General features: G+C 41.5%; 1 protein-coding gene across 2 annotated transcripts in view; it reads left to right on the plus strand.

The window, feature by feature from the left end:
• znf827 (zinc finger protein 827) overlaps window positions 1–13,499 on the plus strand; it is a 62,806-nt gene extending 49,307 nt beyond the window's left edge. Inside the window, exons 10-15 of one of the 2 annotated variants that reach the window (XM_026302455.1) lie at window positions 1,265–1,436; window positions 2,285–2,451; window positions 5,395–5,604; window positions 6,616–6,793; window positions 8,937–8,987; window positions 9,321–9,462. In XM_026302455.1, coding sequence (XP_026158240.1) covers window positions 1,265–1,436; window positions 2,285–2,451; window positions 5,395–5,604; window positions 6,616–6,793; window positions 8,937–8,985 — 776 coding nt within the window. In that variant the 3' untranslated portion in view covers window positions 8,986–8,987; window positions 9,321–9,462. Of the gene's footprint in view, window positions 1–1,264; window positions 1,437–2,284; window positions 2,452–5,394; window positions 5,605–6,615; window positions 6,794–8,936; window positions 8,988–9,320 lie in introns of both variants that reach the window. The other variant, XM_026302456.1, reaches the window with a different exon arrangement.
• The last annotated feature ends 8,020 nt before the right edge of the window (window positions 13,500–21,519 follow it).

Raw genomic sequence — 21,519 nt, forward strand, 5'->3', positions numbered from 1 at the left:
TATGCGTGTGTGCTTGTGTTGGTGTGGCCCACAATAAGTAAATAAGGTTGACTAGACTAGATTACCCTTTCTTTAAAGAGATTACTACCATGATTAGTCTCACTGGGAAAACTGCCCGTCTAATTACCCAGCTAGAAGGATGCCTCACAGAGAATCTACACACACACACACACACACACACAAACACACACACACACACACACACCCACCCACCAGTAATTCTGATGCAGCTATGTTTGGTTCTTCTTCCACTTTCTAGCACTCACACACTCTGGAGGCTTCCTCAGGTTGATGGTGTATCCTCCCCAGTGTCCTGATTACACTTTGTTTTCAAACTTGCCTCCACTTTGCTTCCTATTGATCCATTCTACCCCACCACTGTCTTCTGCAATCCCTCTCTTGATCCTTATTAGGAAAAAAAAATAATGTCAGTGCCAAAGTCAATTTACTTCCAAAGCGCATTTAAAAACAACCATTGACTACCATGAATATCCTGCTTATGCAATTTTATTTAAAGAAAATTAACACTGGATTAGAAATTAATGCAACCTTCTTGGGATAACAGACTAAATCACTAAGCGCACAAATGGAGACTCGTGTACAAAATGCCCCCACACAATTGGACATGCTCTAACATTTTGTGTGCACACACAACATGACACACACACACCATCTGAGAGTGTTGGCTGTGAACAGCTTGGCCACACCACAGAGAGCAGAAGCAGGGGCATATGTCAGTGTGATGGTCTTTTTGGTTTCCCCAGCGACATAAAGGTTGCCTGGCTTCATGTCCTTGGGGCAAATGGTGTGTGTTTGTATTTGGGTAGGGGTGTTGGAGGGGGGAATTTGGAGGGGGGGGGGGCATGTAAAGGGGGAAGAAGTGGTGTTATGTTGATTTGTTTTGAGCAAAAAGTGAAAACTGTGTGTATTTTTTTTATATATATACAATTTGCTTTAAAATAAGGTGAGATTATGTTGACACTCTGATTACTGCAATCGTGTGGGATTTATACAAATATCCAGGTGCTACCCAGAAAAATTGATTTTTATTTATTTATTTATTTATTTCTTGTCAGATATTTCTTCCTCTTCCCAGGATTAGAGCTCCAGTTGGGGTCAGGCGAAGGTGAGGCAGGGTTAGGCATTAGGTAATTAGATTTAAGCTTGCTTTAAAGGCTCACAGGCTGAGCGCAACTTAATGAAATATTATCTGAGGTAATGTTTACAGGAACCTGTGGTCTTGTGTCTGTGTATTTTCTCACAGAAGAGAGGAAGTACAAGTGTCACCTGTGCCCTTACGCAGCCAAGTGCAGGGCTAACCTCAATCAGCACCTGACCATCCACTCTGTCAAGCTGGTCAACACGGACGCTGAGCAGATCGTCAGCGCGGTCACAGCCGACTCTACAGAGCGCAAGAACTGCCCCTACTACTACAGGTAGTGATAACAGACCAAAACACATCACCAGCCACAGCTTAGGGCGTCTCAGGGCAGTTCAATAGATGAGACTCGGCCTGATCATAACTTTGTTGTTTGACAGTTATCTGCTGCTTGATGCCCTGTTAAATCCTGATGTATTTTCTCTATTTTTGAGAGTCAGTTATTCTGCCTTAAAGAAATAAGTTTGACATTTTGGGAACAGTACTATAATGTCCTCTTTGAAGAGATGAGAAAGATGAGAAAATCAATACCACATGCATATGTTAGTTAAATTTCAAGCTACAGTCCTGAGACAGTTTAACATGAAGATTGAAAGCATAGTAAACAGCTGGCCTGGCTCAGTTCAAAGGTTAAAAAACAAAAAAGATCTCGCCTAGTAAGGCCTCTGAAGTTCAACAACAAAAGTATAAAAATGTTTGTCGTGGCTTTAGGGGGGAGATGATGTACTGAACAATTTTTTCGTTTTTTTTTTTTTTTTTTTTTTTGAGAATCAATTGATTAAATTAAGTCATTTTTTATTTTAGTGATTTTTATTTTTTTTTAAAAACCAAATTAAGCTCATTCCCTTATTCCCTGGTCGTATTTACCATACAGACATGAGATATGGATCTGGGCAAGAAAGCGAATAAGCCTATTTGCCAACGTTCTTGACTACTAACATTGCAAATGATTTGAAAAGAGTTAAATCTCTTCATTTCTGCACTGTTATTTTCAGTAATCTTATCAATTAAAAAAATGTGTCTGTGCTGAACCAATTTATGCAGGCATAATATAACACTGAAGTTGACTGTCCTACTTCTCGTTCTCACCATCTTCCTTCCTTTTCCTCTCTGTTCTGTGTCCAGCTGCCATGTGTGTGGTTTCCAGACGGAGCTGAACGCCCAGTTTGTCAGCCACATGTCACTCCATGTGGACAAGGAGCAGTGGATGTTCTCGCTCTGCTGCAGCGTCTGTGATTATGTCTGCATGGAGGAGAACGACATGAAGAATCACATTAGCACTGGACATGCAGGTACAGAATGTCAGCGTTAATAAGTCCTCTCCTACTGTATGTTAGGGTAACAAAGGGTTAAAAAATAACATCAATTATTGTGAATATTTTTGGTTCAGTTAGTTTTGTATATAAAAATATCCATTATAACTTATTTAAGCTCAAACTTAAATCATCATCCAAACCCAAGCATATGCACTATGAAGAAAGATTGTCACACCTGAGTGCACTTTTAGCTATTTCCTATATATGTCTAATAACCAGAATTGTTACTGGCCTTTCAGTAATTTGACTGACTGATTAATCAACTATGTTTCAGCTCTACTATTTCAGGGTTCTCAAACATCTACCGGATAGTAGCAAAGTACTATCCAGTAGATGTACTATGATTCAACCCCTTAGAAAAATGATTTATGGAGATATTTTCAAAATTACTCTCACATGTTGGAGTGGGTGGTAGCTTACACATTGTGCCTCTTGTTCATAGCTTAGAATAGAAATACAGCAAAGTATTTGGACAGTGACACATTTTCTGTTGTTTTGGCTCTGTACTGTAACACTTGGGGTTTAAATTTAAACAATGACTGAGGTTAAAGAGCTGACATTCAGCTTTAAGTGTTTGCAGAATTGTAGTTGTTTTTGTACATATTTGGCCCAACTTTGGATCATCACAGTAGGACAGATTGTATTTCCTACACTGTTCATTTAATCTGCATGTAAACACACTGAAAATTGCTTCATATGTTTCATTTAAGACTGCAAACTGATTATTTTCACAATCGTGTAGTTACTTATTATTATCTACGTCATCAATTATTCATTTTCAAATGAAAATGGTGTAAATGCCTCGGTTTCCTCAGCGTCCAAGTCGATATATTTTGTTTATATATGTTTATATATTTTATGCTCTGTGCTTATTTAGTCCAACCAACAGCCAAACACCAAAATACATTAGGTTTACTATAACAGACAAAACTATTACTAAAACTTAAAACTGTTTGGTCTTTCTGCTTATAATAACACACAAATTACAAATAATCAGTTATCTAAATCCTTGCCTATAAATGTCAGGTTTCATTTTACTGAGCCAACACAACAATATGATACCAAATACTTATGGACTGTTTTTTTTTTTTTTTTTTGTCTTACTGGCTTTTTAATTTGACGTGAAAGGAAATTAGTAAGGACTGTTTCAAGTCAAAACATTGTAATGTAACAGTAATTTACACTTTATTAACACACAGCTCAGAATCAGTTTACAGGACACAGGGAAAGACGAGTTGTAGAACTGGGTTTGAAGCCTCCTCCAGTCGACCTTCTTTGGACTTTTAAAGCTGCTGGTCTGAACCCCTGATGGTCGATATGAGTGTTTTTGTCTAAAACAGCTTTGTCCAGTTTATTGTTGATGTTTTGCTCTTCTACTGTTCCTCAGTGTGTGTCTATGTGTGTTTCTTATGTGTGGGTGGGTGGGATCGTCCGGCCTAGACAGCTGAGGGGTCTTTCAGAGGCCACGGTGGCCTTGTTTATCTGAGAAGGTTGGCCCTTATCGTACCTGAGGGGAAAAAATCAATAGGCCTTGGGTTCTTTAGAGACAAGCTGGGTTTACGATGCCACTGTGGCCATCTTTTAAGTCTCTCAGCCTGACTTGGCATTTATCTCAGTCTTGCACAAGATGGAGACCACAACTAAACACAGACATATACAGAGGTGTGCCTTTAAAACTTTAAAAAAGCACTTGCTAACTTCTATCTGTGCAGATCTGAATAATTTCTGTAAAGTGCATCCCTCATTATGTGAAGTGTCTAAACTTCAGAGGTTTAGGTGGGTAGAGTACAAGTTAAGGGAAACCCAGACAGACTGTGAAAGCCTGGTTATCATGTCAGCTGTGTGTGCATGCCCAGGCAAGGAGATGGCAGAGCTGAGCATGGGTCATAGTTCAAGCTGACCCCATGTGAGGGCTGGACTCTGCACAGGGAAAATGGTTGGTTTTGTGACAGTACTCTTTTAGATTTGCTCCTGAATACCCTGCAGGACAGATTTTGTTTCTATATCATGAATATTGCTGGGCTGGCACAGATGAAGCTATTCAGTAAAAAGAGAAAATAGAATATTTTTCATCTAAGGTACATTTCAAGGTCGAGTCCCACTGACTCAGAGCAGCATCCTTTGTTTTTCCTTTTGCTTACATTCTGTGGCACTGGCCTTTAGGATAATGTAAGAAAAAGCAAGTAAATGTTAAATACTGCAGCACAGGAGATAAAAGCTTCCTCGAGCTGGTTCCATTCTGTATTCAAACTGCAGCTAAGACTGCACTGTGAATGACCCTGGGATATTTAGGTTTTGATTGAAGGCAATTAAGAATGTCTTCTATTATTGCAGAACTCCTTGTATAAGAAAATGATGTGAGCTGCATGCGTACATTACTGTATGTTTCAGATCCAGTCTTGTGTTTGTTGCTGTATTAAAAAGATAGGTCAACCATTTCAGAATCTCTGCAGCCTTTTCTCCCTCCTTTCACTCCCTCCTGAGTGAATGCCCTTTGTTGAGCTGTGCCCTGAGATGCTCCCGCCATCTTAGCTCCCTCGGCCATGACCCACGCTCCTCACCCCTCCCTCTCACCCACTCCCCGTCTAATTCCCTCTCTCTTCCCAGTGAATTGCAGACTTAGAGAAGGGGATCAATAAAAGCACACTGCATCTTGATTGGACTGGCAGCGGTGCCTCAGTCAGAGCACAGGACTATCAAGGCTGCCTGCTTATGTGTATGTTTGTGTGTATGTCAGTGTGTGTGTATGCACATACATAACCACGAGTTTCTAGAAACACATTCTTAAGCTTGAAAGCATACCTCACAAATTCTAACTATCATTGTCCTGGGTTTTTCTTTAGAGCTGGAACTGGTGCAGGTTTTCCCCAGTCACACTTTTGATCAGAATGATGAAGATTTCTGTCCTCTTGTGCCCAGGTCTGAACTCAAGGAGTCCTCTCAGTGAGACCAAGAGCACCTCCTCATCTCTGTCAGCCCTCAGCGATTCACTCAACAGTTCAGAGGGCGGAGATCTCACCCACAGTAACGAAGAACTCAAGAGCCTGCTCGCACCACCATCCTCCGCAGGCAGCCAGTCCAGCTCCGGAAGCCACTCAGGATCAGGAACTGAGGACAAGTCTGATAAAGGCAAGAAACTGTTGGAACTATTACAGCCACATACACCTAATCATTTGAAAGTGCCTGAAAAAGTAGCATCAAATTTTAAGTGCTTCACTCCAACATTAAATATTCCTAGGTCAGCAGCGTTCATTTTAAAAGAGACATTTGTAGGTATGATTTATGAAAAGCTGATCTGTTTCATCGCGACTGCCAATATGGTTTGCTCCAATTAACAGGGGTCTCCACATTTTCCAGATGACAAACTTATTCTGACTTTGGCAGGTAATGGTGTGTCCGTGCAGGGTCCTGTACCTCACAATAAGAAGCTCGCTGACACAATAAGGCTCAGTTTAGGTTATAAACTTTATCCACATTATAGAAAATTACCTTTGGTTTTGCCGTGTTAAGAAACAATGGAGGACAAATGGCAATACAGGATGATAATGAGAACAAGCAACAGCAACAATCAGCAATATTTTAAAATCCAGTATGATCAAATAAGAGGGCTTGTGTTTTTGTTCCGTTCAAAGAAGGCTCCATCCAGCATCCTGATTGCATTTGGCAGAAGAACTTGCTGAACACATCTTTTTTCACTGCTGTTAAAGCCTTTTGAGCCTGAAGCATAATTACCCATGTCTTTTGGAGCTGTATTAAGACTAAACACTTGCTCTTTGGCCAGAAAGCTGCTTGCACTGGGTTAGAAAACAGAGATGAGCATCAAAGACCAAGACAAGGGATCACTCATGACAACTTCTGTCATCCAGAAGTACAACCATTAGTCCAGCATACCACAAATGAGGTCTGAAGTCACGACATTACATGCTGACTTCATTTGCTTAAAATTGTATGTGGTGTAACCCAGGCTGTTTTCAATTATTACATTTTCTTCTACTGTTATTTGAACTCCCTTTGTGTCTGTTTCTAGGGTCATTCTTGCTGACTCTTAAGTGCACAAGCAGACTGCCAAACAAAATGATTGCATCTTTAAAACTGACTCAGTCTTAACTCACCCTGTTTTCCTCTTTCCATGCTCTTCAGGCTTCGAGTGCGTCTTCTGCAATTTTGTGTGCAAGACGCGTAGCATGTACGAGCGGCACCTCCAGATCCACCTCATCACGCGAATGTTTGAGTGCGACGTCTGCCACAAGTTCCTCAAGACGCCAGAGCAGCTGTTGGAGCACAAGAAGTGCCACACCGTTCCGTCCGGAGGGCTCAAGTAAGGAAAGCAAGTACAGACAGAGGTTCCTAACTCCACCCATCCTCCCCTCCCTCACCTTTTCGACTGACTTCAAAAGTATATCCACATTCACAGACTAATACTAGGGGTGTGCTGGTTACATAATATTAATTACTAACATTAAACTTTGCCTCAATTGGATTAAATGAAAAACTGAAGCTTTTAGCTGGAAACATATTGTACATGCAAAACCCCAGTATGATAATAAAGCTGAGCCACATAATGAGTTTCAGGCATCTCACAGTGGTTTTAGTCATTATCTTACATGCACCATTTAACTGATTTTTATATACATAAAATGATGCAAGTAAAGTAAGTAAAAGACTAGAGGAAGATACATCATTACATATACATAAAGCCGCTCGATGTTATCATAGTTCGTCTTTATAAGAGCTAATTGTAACATCCATACAGACGACACCTGTGAACTTTAATTAATAAGACAGAAATACAGATACATGGTCTGTTCTGGCCTGGTCTACTGTGTGTCCTGAATCCATTAACGTCACTTTAATGTTCATTATCTGCAGCCAGCAAATGAAATGATACAAGCTGTAGTTTTGCTTGATAGCCTCTCTTGGCAAGTATAACTTATTAGACAGTGGTCTGTGGGTCTGCAGTGGCTGTTCTGAACAGAAGGGAGAGTGGAGAGGAGATGGAAATGGGCATCCCCTCAGGGTCTGTTGATTCACTGCCCACAGCTAACAGTCATGCCAAAGAAACATATCTGATGAAACCTGCATTCCAGAAACCTGCTTTCCCCCCAGTACAGTATCTGTACACTGCTGTGTATTATGTAAAATCCGTTGGCACACCCCTAGAAGTTAATCAGTGCTCACACTCTAGAACAGGCTGGACGCTGACACTCCAAGTCAATCCCATGAGTATATGTAAGATAAAACTGATGTTTGCATACTTACACATTGACACATCTATGCGATATAAAGCTTTATATCAAGCGATAGACATGCACCTACTTATTGGATCATTTCATTAATTTAATCTTTAACTAATGAGGCAGCGTTAATTTCTAATACTGACTATTTTTTTAAACTCTAGTTTCTTCACATGCGTCCCTCTCCATCTCCATACTCCAGTCCCATAGGACACAGGAGCCTTTGCTGTACTGTGACACGTTTATGTCGCATTTCAGGCCTGTCAAGCCGACGTAAAGCTCATCTGTTGACCACTACATTGACAACAACACTGATGATGTGACAATAATGTATTCTCATGCACATTTAGGATAAAAACCCTTCTATACGTGAAACGTAAGGAGAACTGCAATATAACAAATGTAGGGCATTTTGTTATGGTTCACTTCAATTAACAACCATTTTTTTTTTGTTTTTGAGTTGTCATAACTCCAGTCTTTGCATGTGCAGAACCATTGAGTATCATTATGATTATCGCCTCATTTGCTCATAAACAGAGATCTGTGTTCTACAAGTACGTCTTTTTGTTTCTGTGCAGCCATTAGTGCAGTTAGGATGTTCAGAATTGACAAATGGTAGCATTTCACTCGATGTAAAGTAAAAGGCTGACAAACAAAAGTTGGCCACAGGAATTTCATAACTCCTTTGTTATAAAATTCCCGTGGATGTCAGAACAAAAACACACCAGAAGCCCCTTCATAGCTTAAAGATATTCACACAGCATCTTTTAGTGTGACCGATTTCTTTAAGACAGCATTCAAAAAACTGGTGGTAGATATTTTTGAGCTGTTTTGATATTTTTTTGTATTTAAATTGATCAGAAAATCTACTTGAACTCAACTTCTGTGCTGTTTATATGTGCACATATGGGTTAGATTTTTCCATTCTTGAAGGTTTACACAGTCTCTTAATTTATGTAAACCACATTTCTATTCAGTAACTGAAGCAGGCAGGATTTAGTCAAACAGGTGTAGAGAAAGTGGACCCTAAGGGCAAATTCAGTTGCCTACATTTTCTGACCTCCTAGTCCAGATCAAGTCCCCCCCCCCCCACCCCACCCCAGTCCAGTGTGTACACGTGTATGCACTTGAGCAATGTGAAGTGTTTCTATATATGTAGGAGTGTTTAGAAAGGGAGAGAGGGCCTTGACCATTTCGAGGTTTTTCTGAGGTGATTCTGTTCTGCAGGGTTTGTGAAGCGCTTTGGGGCCCAGAGCAGATGAAAGGTGCTATTTAAATGTAAGTGCCACTCCATTCCTTCATTTCCCTTCATGTCCTACTGCTCCAATCTTTTCTCCAGTCTGTCACCCCCTTCCCTCCCACACACACATATACCTGATCACGTCAATTCTTCCATCATTAAACTGCCACACATACCACCATGAGAACACAGAATTGTACATGATACACACTATTTTCCTTTACCTGTCCTTCTCCTCTTCATCGTTTTGTGTTATAAAATTTCAAGGTGTGTTATGTGGTTTTGAATGTACGCTTCCCCTTCAACTATCTTTTGCTTTTGTGTGTCGTGTCCTCCCTCCCTCCTTGCTTCCCCTTTGTTGCATTACCCAGGTGCCCTTTCTGCATCTACTCCACCAATCGTCCAGCGGCCATGGAGTGCCACCTTAAGACGCACTGTAAGATGGAGTACCGCTGCCGCATCTGCCAGGGACTGTGGCCCGACCAGGCCTCATTGGAGGCCCACATGCGCGGGCACCGCCTGGGCAACCACTACAAGTGTGACCAGTGTGGCTACTTGTCCAAGACGGCCAATAAGCTGATCGAGCATGTGCGTGTGCACACGGGTGAGCGGCCCTTCCACTGCGACCGCTGCTCTTATAGCTGCAAACGCAAGGACAACCTCAACCTGCACAAGAAGCTGAAACACGCGCCGCGCCAGACTTTCAGCTGCCAAGAGTGCCCTTTCACCACCACACACCCCTTTGTCTTCAGCCGCCACCTCAAGAAACACCAGAGTGGAGGAGCGGGGGGACTGGATGGAGGTTTAGGAGGAGGAGAAGAAGAGGAAGAAGATGAGGAGGCAGGCGAGGAGGAGCTGCGTCTCGAGGGAACATCACCAGGGGGCACGTTGTTGCAGAAGAGCCAGGAGCATTTCCTGTTCAGCGGAGGAGGAGGGAGCAGTGGAGGGAGTGGGAGTAACAGCCCCCTCATGAGTCTCACAGCATCCCAGGCGCTCCAGTCTGTCGCTCTGTCACTCACACTGGGCAAGTCCCGCCAGCTGGACCCTACCAGCTCTCTACGCTGTTTGGTCAGCACCAACGGCAATGACGTCACCAGAAGCCCCGGTGGTCCCAGCAGCGGCAGTGCCTCCCTCTTTCTCCCCACCTCCCGCCACATGTTCGAGCAGTACAGGAACTGTGACCAGGCACACCTGATCCCCCTCACCACCCTGTTCACCCATAATAGCCGCTTCACATTCCACTCGCACCTCCACTCCAGACAGTGGCCCACCACATCTCCTATCCTCTTCTCCTCCAACTCGGCCTCCCCCTCCCGCTCTCCACCCTCACCCACCTCCCACAAACACTCCTTCCTGGCCTACCTGGGACTGATGGAGAGGGCCAAGACTGTTTGACCTCACCCTCCCCCTCTCCTCACTCTTTCCCCCTCACTCCTTGGACGGTGGTGTGAATGACACTTGACCACTGCAATGGGAGCAACATCTTTTCCAATCAGACCAGCAGAATAAGCTGGACAAGAAAAACATATTGAAGAAAAAAAAAACATTTATAAGAGAAAAAGGCTGTACATGCTAAAAATGCATTTATATCAAAAAGCTGCTTTTCTTATCAGTTCTATTAATTGAATTATTACTACTTCAAGTACTACTCTCTATTACCTTTTGTTTTCTGTTTTTAAATGTCTGAATGACCAGGACCCAGTTGCATTACCTGAGAAAACTAACGTATCTCAGTTTTATAGATATTTTTCTTTAGTTGTTTGATGAGATAAAAAGTTGAAAAAGACAAAGCAAAACTTGCAAGTGCTATATTTTAGTGCATTTTTGTCTATTGCTATTATGCATCAAAATAGCATGCCTGTTTCTGTGTTTCAATTAGCTTTGACGTCATTAGGAAGCAAAATCCGAGATATCCTGAAGTGTTAGCAGTGCAACGTGGACAGAACCAATGAAACGGAAAGCTTTTCATTGAAAAAGGCACGTTTCCAAAGCAACGCCTCAAACCACGCACTTACTTATTTATCAATCTTGTACATAGTTTTGTAGCCCTCGCCCTTCTCATCTTTTTGGTTTCGATTTTGTTTTGTTTTTTTTTGTTTTTTTTTTATTTTCTGTTTTGTATGACAGTGAAACCATAATATGCATAACTGCTGCCTGATATCACATCAGTCTCAAAATAATTTAAATGGAAAACTAGCTACTTTTGATTACTGGGTAAGCTCACAAACCGAAGATAAGCTGTGCTTATGTAAATATAGAAAATATTCAATCTGACCTATCAGAAACATTCTACATTTATTACAAATAATTTCCCTGTAATATAAATGTAAAATGTTGACAGTGCACTTCCACTCAGATCCTACAGACAATGAACACGTGACCAGATGGAAACATTCATTATTTCTGAGACCACGTGGATATCAGCACAGCATTACATGCAGAACTATGTATCACGCACCTATACTTAGAAGAGATATATGAGATAACTGTTTTGTGGAGGTGACCAGCTCTGGGTTAGCGAGCTACCCACAGCAAAGGTAACCACAGGCCGATTCAATGGTGCTTTTTGGAGCTTTTTGTAATTTTTGTGTACAAAAAAAAAAAAAAAAACTGTTCCAAAATGACTTGAATGAATGTATTTTTGTTTATGTACATGAAAAAGAAGTGATACAGAAGTGTGAACAGGGACATCTTCTCTGCTGGTAAAGATGGGAAAGTTAGTGTGTTTGGTGGCCTTCTGTGTCTTTTTCTTTTATATGTTTTTTTTTTTTTTTTTGTTAATTTTGTCTCTTTATTTTTTACTTTTTTAATGAGCCTTTTAAATCATAATAGAACATTTTCTACTAACATTCATAGAGAACGCATTGTGAGAAAATTCTCCTGTAGGTGCAATGATGAAGCAAAGCCATTCACTTGTACAGCATTGTGTTCAATGGCACTGGCTTCTGTTAGGCCAGCAGGCATGGTACTGCTTTTTACCACACCCCCATCAACCTTTTAATTGCACTTGATGTAGTTACACTTCAAGCCAACCGCACTTGAACTTTTTATTTAGCTTTTTAAATTTGTTTTTTTTTTTAAGTTCAAATTTAGATCCACCATGTCACCATAATGTGAAGCAGACTGTAGTTGCTGGAAATGAGTCAATCAACACCCCTTATGTTCACATGTAGGCATTTCTAGCATGTCTGCCTCTGTGAAATCAGAGAAAGTAAATAATACAAATTGCATGAATTAGACAGCAGAGGTCAAGCTCTCCCTGGGAACTAAAGGTCCCAGGCTAAATTGTGATAGCCAGTTTTGCACAGTGCTGCACTTTTTGATAATGAGAATATGTATTTATCCGTAAAATGCTCAGAAAGAAAGTATGTTATGTGAGCTATGGCAGCAGCAAGCATTTTATTTTGAAAAAGCTTTATCCATTATTGAAAGCGCTTGTGTTCCTAAGTGGTCTTCAAGCCGAAATCCCTTATTTGTAAAGGGATTGTTTTTTATTTTCCTCATTGATTCTGTTTGCCTGTTTACTCATGCATTTTCTTAAAATTATTACTTTTGTTTTTAATTATTTTTCTACTTGTGTGAAAAAAAAATGTTGATTGGGCAGAGAACATGAATTGTCATGACCAAAATGTAACTTACTGCGGGATGTGATGTTAGGATTGAATCCGTCATATCCTGCTCTAGAGCAATGCCTCGATTGTCTCCCCCCTTTATACTGTTTGTTTGTCCCTTTTTTGCTCTGTCAATGTCTGGCATGCTGTCTCTGGAGTGAAAGGAGCATCCTTCCCACACACAGACACACTATCCTTGTACTATCTACGTATCTTTTATACTCTAGTGCCACTTGGTGGAAGGAAACCACCTGAGACTTCTGAGAATGAGTCAAACTAATTGTCAGGGTCCAAAAGAAAAAAAGATTACAAAAAAAAAAGAATGTGTCCACTCTTGACACCCTTTTAAAAAATGTCTGCCTTTTAATACAGCATAATCATGAATGACTGCACTTCTCTATGTCCACACTAGTTTTAGTCTAATGTTTAACAAGTCAACAGGGCTCTGTCATTTGAAATCCAGTGTTCTTAAGCACTTATTCTGCTTATTTTGCCCAATTGTAAGCAGCTCAGTGACCTTTCTTTTTTTTTTTTTTTTAAAGCTTGACTACCTTTTCAGCACTTCAGAGTATGCATGACATTGCTCTCGCTCTAGTCCTTCAGCACTTAACTGTGTTTAAAACTAACTCCCTTGGTTGTTTAGTTATCACTCTGCACTGTCTACAATCAGTTCATTTGAAGTTTGGCTGTATTTTATGATTAGAAAAGGCTCAACTATCCTATCTTTTGGCACTTGATAAAGATTGGTATGTGCTGTACAAAGCTTTTTTTTATTACTCCATTGTTAAAGGCTGTACAGGGTTGTGACGATAACTGGTAAATAGATCATTTGTACTTTTTTGGTTTTGTATTTGTTTTCTTTGTTTGGCATTATTTTATGTTCAACTTGCCAGATCTCAATGTAACAGGATTTGAAAGTAAAGCTTACATCAGATATTATATCTGTTGTCTGTCTTTTCTCAGTTTTTGGGGGTTTTATTTATTTATTTATTTTATAAGGTGCATTTTTAACTATTTCACACAAACTCTTACTTTGCTGAATAAACAACAAAATTGCCCCAAGATTTTGGTTATCAAGCAGGTACAGTAAAATAGTTTTTAACGTTTGATCAAACAAACATCAGTAGTTGGCTGTATATTATATCATATTGAATGAATGGCCACACCGGAGTGGGAGTGCCCAATAGCGTCTGATCTCGAAAGCTAAGCAGAGCCGTGCCTGGTTAGTACTTGGATGGGAGACCAACTTGGAAGACCAGGGGCCACTATCCTCAGATACTGAGGTATTGTAAGGAAGAGCATCTGGCTTAAAAAAAAAAAAAACTTCGACAATGCAGATCAATTGATACACTGTGGTGACCCCGAATGGGAATAAGAAGATGATTATATAATAATATACTGATTCAGTATATAATATACTGAATCAGGTTATCTCAAGGTCCAGATTTCAGATTTTTTTCTGAGCTGTCAGCCACATCCCATCTACATCAGCCATCCCTGCTCAGTGCTTTTAACACCTCGAGGGAAGCACCTTTCACTGAACTCCAATGGCTAATTTATGATGCAGTTGAAAGGCTGGTAAGAGGATCTTGACCTAGGATTCACTTGTCAATTAGAAATATTTATCTGACATTATTACCATTAGTATCACAACACGGTAAACAAACGCAATAAGACATACAGCTATCAAATCCATTAATGTGGCTAACACTCATTAAATCGTGCCACTATAAATGAAAGGTTTCGTCAACTTTTTTTTCAGGGTTAAGAATGAACATAAAAAACATAAAACTAGTTTTGGAACAAGCATGAATGAGAAATCTTTTAAAGAACAGGAATGAACATCTACAAATTCAGAAAAAAAAAAGGAAAACTCCATCTGTTGACAAAGACAATGCGCCTTACACTAGGACTTTTTTTTTTCCAATAACAACTTAAATTCCTTAAAATTGCTCCATCGCTATCTAATAACGCAAAAGCCTTGGTACCCTGTCAATAGCTTTTTTTGTCAGAGAAAATAGCACCGTAAGACAAAAAGAAGAGAAAAGCAGAAAAGCGCGGATATTCAAGAGAGAGGCATCGATTTGGGCTCAGGAAAAGCACTGATCAGCTTTGAGGGGCATAGCAATCTCTAATTTATAACGGTGGCGTGCCATCATAATAATAAGGAATAGGATCTGTCATGGTATCTAGCTGGTGTTTTTATTAGACCGATGGGAGGTCTTTCTTCCTCTCCTTTCTGTGTTGTAGTAATGAAAGTTACAGCACGTTCTAGCCCAGCCAAAGGTTGGCCCTGCCTAATGAAAACAGATGAAGCAGAGATAAAGTGTTTGCCGACATTAAGGGACTCATTTATCACCGTTAGCCCTCGAGCTATAGAACACCTTGGTCTGGAGCTCTCCTTTAACAGGCCCTGCCTCACAGCACCCTGGTGGCACACTGCAGCCTTCCAGCCACATGAACACCTCCATCTTTACCTCTCTCTCCCTCTTCATTCATTGCATTTTTTGCATCTTGCCCACACATTTACAGTTTTCATCTCCACATTAAACTGTCTCAATTACAGGTTATAAGTTAGAGTGAGGTTTTAGTAGCAAAAAATAAAAAGGAGTTTTACAGGAACCTTTATCGAATCTTAAGGATTTGCTGGTCCCTTGCGGGACCTCCATCACCGCGCCCTCGATGTTGACCCATTTGGGTTCAACAGCCATACGAAGCTGAATCTCTTCGGTTGAGGGGCCATGTTCTCATCTAGCTGCTCATCTTGTCTGTGTATTAATGAATCTTTTCGGCTGTGTTTAAAGCTGCTTAATTAAGTTCAAAGCAGCGCTCGGGGCACTGTGCGCTTGCTCAGCTGACCTCCCTATGAGTGGAAGTGTTGATTAGGAAGTGAAGAGACATGCAGGCACTGCAGGGGATGGCTATTGATTGAAAGGATAGAAAAACTCATTTGGATTTTGTGATTGGAATATCACACGGTACATGGGGCTGTTTTTCTTCATTTGCTGAATAACAATAACTCCATTCCTGCACTGACAGTTTGGTGAAACTGTCAACTAAGTGAGGAATTTCTGTGATAAGACCAAACGCAGAGTTTTCCCTCATCCCAATAATAGCCCTTCACCCTGGCCCAAGCTGTCTGCACAATGTCGACCTTTCGACACCACCTTGCGAAAGTTGGCCGCTGTCGATCGATAGCGTGTTAGCTTTTTGTTTGTAGGTTCAGGCTGCCTTGGCTTTATTACAGCTGCTGAGAGTCATGGGGGAGTCGTGCACGGCTTTGTGAGAGAGGAGCTCCCTCTTGTTTGCCAAAAGTGTAATCCCGCCGTGACCCGCCGTGACCCTGCCCTGAGAGGAAAGCTGCTTAGACAGAAGTGCATGTCTGTGGGAGCTCCCAGCTGCCTGGCCTCTTTCTCTGCCTCTCTTTTTCTCTCTATTTTGTTCACTGCATCTAACTTCCTTTACTCTTTCTTTTTCCTTTAATGCTCCATATACATTTACTATCACACAGAATCAGTCCTTTTGTCCCTCACTCCCTCTTCCTCTTCTTACCTCCTCATTCTTTTCCACCTTTTCATTTTCCCTTCTTTTACAGTAAAATAAGTATCTCCAACACACCCCCTTCTCACCACCCCTCTATGTACCATGGAAGTTTTTAGCCTGTGAAGGAGTCGAGGCTTTGCTAAGTGGAGACAGATCTCCTTTTTTTTTTTTTTTTTGCTCTAACAGAGAAAATAAACACACAAAGTCCTGCCATAGACAGACGTCAGTACAAGCTGCGGAGCAGGACCACTGGTTTACAGGAAAGAGAAAATGAAGGAAGAAAATGACCTCTGGAATCGATTTGGCAAGGGTTGAAGCCAAGGCTAAAACTGTACAGAGTAAGGTTCTGCTGAGGCTGCTCGTTGAGTCGTTGATTAGGCCCCAAAGTGAACGTGTAAGCATGAAATTCTAGGTTTATTCAGTCTTTAATAGAGTGTAGAAGTTGTACAAGTCTACACAGGCTGCTTTATGTAAAGTGTGAGCCAACAACAAAGATGTCACATTCGACTGTGTGTTAAAAAAAAATAAAATAAAAAAAAAGCAAGAAAAAGACCACCTGAGGTACATCTGGGGGCGCAGCAGTGAGATGATCTGCAGGCTCGAGTGGCGTGTCGCTCACTCGCCGCTCTGACTTGGGTAGGACACGCATGGTGGGACATGTATTTACATGCATGTTTGGTGCCCAGCCCAGGGGCATAGCTTCACTGCCTGCCCGCTCCCCCACTGCGCCCATTCCCTATCCTCTAGGGTGAGACATCACTTGGCGGGGGACGGCAGCAATCTGATTCAGGAAGCACTGCAGGGGGTGTTTGGGGGGCTAGAGAAAGAGGGAGCGCCCGCAAGTCTCTGGGCCTGGCATATCCAGACTTAGGGCAGCCTGAATCAGCAGGGGGGACAGATCATACCCCTTTGCTGCCTGCTGCCTAAAATATAAAGCTAGTGCTTGGCCACTCCAACTGGATGACAAACACATTATAGGAGAGATGAAGGGAAGAGGAGGAGGTGGGTAATGGGCAGAGCAAGAGCAGCGCTACTTAAGTATGATCATGTCTTTGAAATAGATAGGACACAAACCAGCCAACTCCCCTGCTGTTAGGCTCCACTGTTACCATGGCATTTTATGACGGTCACCAACCATAGGTTACTTGGTTTCTATGGGTAACAGTCGGCGCTGCACTTCATTCACATCTCCTGTGACACCAAACCTACAGATATCGCCCACCGATTCTCAGCGGCGTACAAGTAAAAATCAATGAGGTGTTAATTTTGAAAATAGCAACACAGGCTCTTGTTTTATTTATTTATTTACGAGAACAATTTCAATGTTTCGGGTCTGCAGAGATCTGAAGTGAGGAGATTTACTTAGAGAGAGCTTAACAGAATAGCCCAAGGTCAAGCCCAAACTAATCAGGCTCCTCATTTCCCTGGATGGAGTAATGAAGTAGAACACTGACCCCTGGCTGACCCTGGGAATCTGCAGCAGGGAAAACTAGCTTGAAGACCAATTAGCCAAAAGTAAACGGGACTATTACAAAAATATGGTGATGTATTTATAGATATGATCACTAAAGTAAGTCACTAAAAAAGCATGAATGCGCCTTTATGTGAAAAGGATGGTTTGATATTTTCCGCCACCTGTCATGAAACTTTAAATCCTGCCGGATAATAAGCTCCTTCTTGTCTGTATCCCAAAGATGATTTGTACCAAGAGTTGATTACAACCTGGTTAACTCTCCTAATTACCTTATGCACTTGAGCTTTTAATGATTTCCATGATTCAATTATCCCCTAACTGTCTTCAATCAATTAAAGCCACAGTTGCACGCTCATCCATCTTCTAACCAGGACATGAGGAATCCCTTCATCCATTCTCATTTGTGTAGAGAGAGGGTCAAACAAATTAACAGAAATCGCATCCATCCATGTCTTTTCATATTTCCTAACCTTTTCTGCCTCTTTTACTTTGTTACTCTTTAAATGTGCTGAGGGTTTGGATGGAGACTAATCGTTGTATCATGTCCTCGATGAAATAGGTTGCAGTTAAATATTTTTAACTTTAGTAAAAATAGGAACAATGTGGGTCTTGTACTTTCCTGACCCTTCATTTGCACAAACAACCGCTGTGCCTGTGATGATAATGCAGTCTGCCGAAGCCTTGAATAAATACAGTAAAGTCTTTTATCTAAAACTCTTTGTCACGCGCCTCTCCGCTGGTTATTGTCATACCTGACGTGAAGGTGACTGACAGGGGCTCTCATCATCTCTCACGAATGATCTTGCATAAAGGCATGCATTTAAAGAAATCAAGGCATTCACAAACACACACTTTTGTACACACACACACACAGTTTGGCACCATCTGCTGGAACTTTGAGAAACACGTAGGTGAAATATCGAGTTCAAGAGGGTATTTAAAATAAAGTAAACAACAAAAAAAAAGGACTGATGAAGAAACATCTAAGGCCTGGAACAAAAACCACAAATTGTTCCCATAAAAATCAAGCGCACATAAACATATTTCAAGGCTCCTTGGTAGCAGATTGGTTGTTTTTGACAGAAAACCAAAGCATGTTTGACTGATGAATGCAGCCCGTTCAGCCAGTTCACAGCCGAATTAGACGAAAAAGAAGAAGCACAGAAATGGTTGCCAAGGTGCCCAGACAGTCATTTAACCCTCATTGGTTGAGAGGGAAGACGAGGGCAGAGCAGCCTTTTCACATGCTGCTCTTTCCATCCCCATTATCTCCACTGTCTCATCCCCGCAACCACCAATATGGTTTCCTTGAAAGGGTTTAGCATTCTTTTAAATGTAAATACCAAACTGTGCTCTTTCTGCGCAGGCTCACGGGACAGTGCTGAAGATTAGGTTTGATGTTTTATCACGGCGGTGGCTTTCTCTTCAGCGAAATCGTTTAACAGCAGCGCCAAGTGGAGAGCAGAGCATTAGGGGTGTTTTGGTCACATTTAACATTGAGGGAGATCAAACACAAAGGCAGGCCTACTAGACTGCAGTGGCCTTGTCCGTGCATCCCACTATGATGGACTGGGAGGCAAAGACGTGGCCACAAACTTCAATCTCATCACTCTCTGCAGTGCTCATCATGTTCCAGTGTTCACTGGGAAGCTTTCAGATGTCTTTATCTCAGAGGGCAGTCTCGGCTATATCTTTTCTCAAAGCCCTTGCATTTTTTTGGTTGGCGGTGTGTGTGCATTCCCTGGCACAATTTTCAATAGAGCTCCCCCTGGAGTAGCTGGGGAATGGCTATCACAACAATTACACTGACAGCTCTTTTCTAAAGTGCACTTGATTTATTTGATTTAGCTAAGATTAATGGCCCTCCCTCCTAGCAGGCCTGGCTCTGGATGTGCAGCACAACACAGGCTTACTCCTACAGAAGCACAGGTGTTCCAGGTGTAATTGTATGCAATGTACACACACATCCAGAAATACATGTACATACACTCACAAATCATCCTTCAGCATACTTCATCTAACAGACCAATTTGTTTTCTGTTACTGGTTATAAAATGACAGATTTATCCTCCCCAGTGGAACATTAAGCTAAGGCACAATTAGGCTAAACAGTAAGACACACACTCTATGGAAGACCAGGGCTGCAAATACTGTAATCTGATCAAGCTCGGGTATAATTTCTATATGTGCGTGGATAAAAAAAAAAAAACACTGGAAAAAAATATTGGAAATACTTTGGAAATTTAAACTGTACAAATATATTTCAGTATACTACTTTATATAATATCAGAATTATATTGATATCAAATGTGAACTGGACTTTTCCATTTCAAATTTACAATGTGCAGGTTAAACTTGAAAATGAAACAAAGTTGCCGTTAAAATCTGAACTTTAATAACGTTATTTCTACTAAAAATGAAATGCATTTTTTGTTGTAATTTTCTTAATGACAGGATTCTTACAGGATTTAGGCTCCACTGGATTCATCCAACATGCTTCATTTAGACGACCTTGTACTGAAATATTTTTCAGTCTAAAAGCCTCTTAAAAATAAAGATACAGCAGTCTTTGTTTTGTTTGAGTTGCTTGAAAATAAAAAAGTGTTTGGGTTCAGTTTGGGTTTATTTTTTACTTTTCCACTTCAAACTGTCTTAAATTATGTAATTTAAGTGTTGGACGCCCTGAAGTTCTTCACCATCAAATCAGTTATTAAATTTTCTTAATGTACTTAAGTTACAATGGATTATATTAGATTTTTTTACTGTTATGAACAGCCACAAAAACTATATGTAGACATGTTCCCTGAGCTCACTGCTAGAGGGAGACACCTGCCCCTCCTCTATGTGCCAGGAAGCACTACGAAAGGCTGGCTGCCTGACAGTTGCCAGGCCAGCGGTCCGGTACGGTCCAGCGCAGTTGGCATTGACGCCTGCCCATCTGCCTGAGTTGACACGTTCGCTCCCACACCACTTGTCCAGGAGGACGCAATGTGCTGTGGTGTCTTGGCAAAGTTCCCCTAAATGTCAACCTGGCGTGACAAATCCATGCCGGCCCCTTGGCCCTCACATGGCTGTTAGTGTGGGGCCCTGCCCTGGATCAGATGAGGAGCCAGGAGCATGCCATGGAAACAACAACTGCTGATCGACTACTGGGGCGCTACCATCTTGTCCAGTGTGTATGGAGCTTGTTCGGTTGGGTAGAGGATGACTGTTCTCATTACTGGCCCTGAACCTCACAAACCTTGGCTATTCACTAGTTGATAGGGGGCAGCTGGATAGAAATGACACATCATGAGCGGGAAATGCATTTCGAAAATATGCCCGGACCCTCTGCTGAAATAATCCTATCTCATTAAAAACTGTCATGAATGAAACAAATCCTAACTTGGCATGTCCCCTTACAAGGCAAAAACAATGGACAGGGAACACAAATAATATGTGGAGCATATTTTCTGTTGTTTGAGCAGATGGTCTTGGAGGTGTTGTGAGGGTCTGATGTTGGCTGACTCTATCCTGCTGCCCCCTCAGGGCAGCAACTGTGAGTGGTCATTAACACGGGGAACAGGCCATGCCAGGAGAGAGAGGAGTCTAACAGTAGTTAACAGCCACTATGCAGTTAAATCCTCCTCCTCTCCTTAACAGAAACAACTACAGCACTTCTACTGGTTGCCAAGGCTGTAAAAACAACACATCATATTAAGACCTTTAGAAAAAATACATAGTTTTGCAAGCACAAAAGAGACTGAATTGAGAAAAGGTATATTTCTACTCCACTGCACCTCATTGCTCACTTCTGTTGGCTCTAAGGTTACGGCCAGGGCTGCCTGGCAGTTATCCATACACAGCGATCATGGCATTTGTGTGTGTGTGATTGTGTGTGTGCGTGCGTGCGCACGCACATGCGCACGAGTGTGCAGAGTGGAACTGTGGACAGGTATGACA

This window comes from Mastacembelus armatus, chromosome 1 (genome assembly GCF_900324485.2).
Source record: "Mastacembelus armatus chromosome 1, fMasArm1.2, whole genome shotgun sequence".
NCBI classification, from domain to species: Eukaryota; Metazoa; Chordata; class Actinopteri; order Synbranchiformes; family Mastacembelidae; genus Mastacembelus; species Mastacembelus armatus.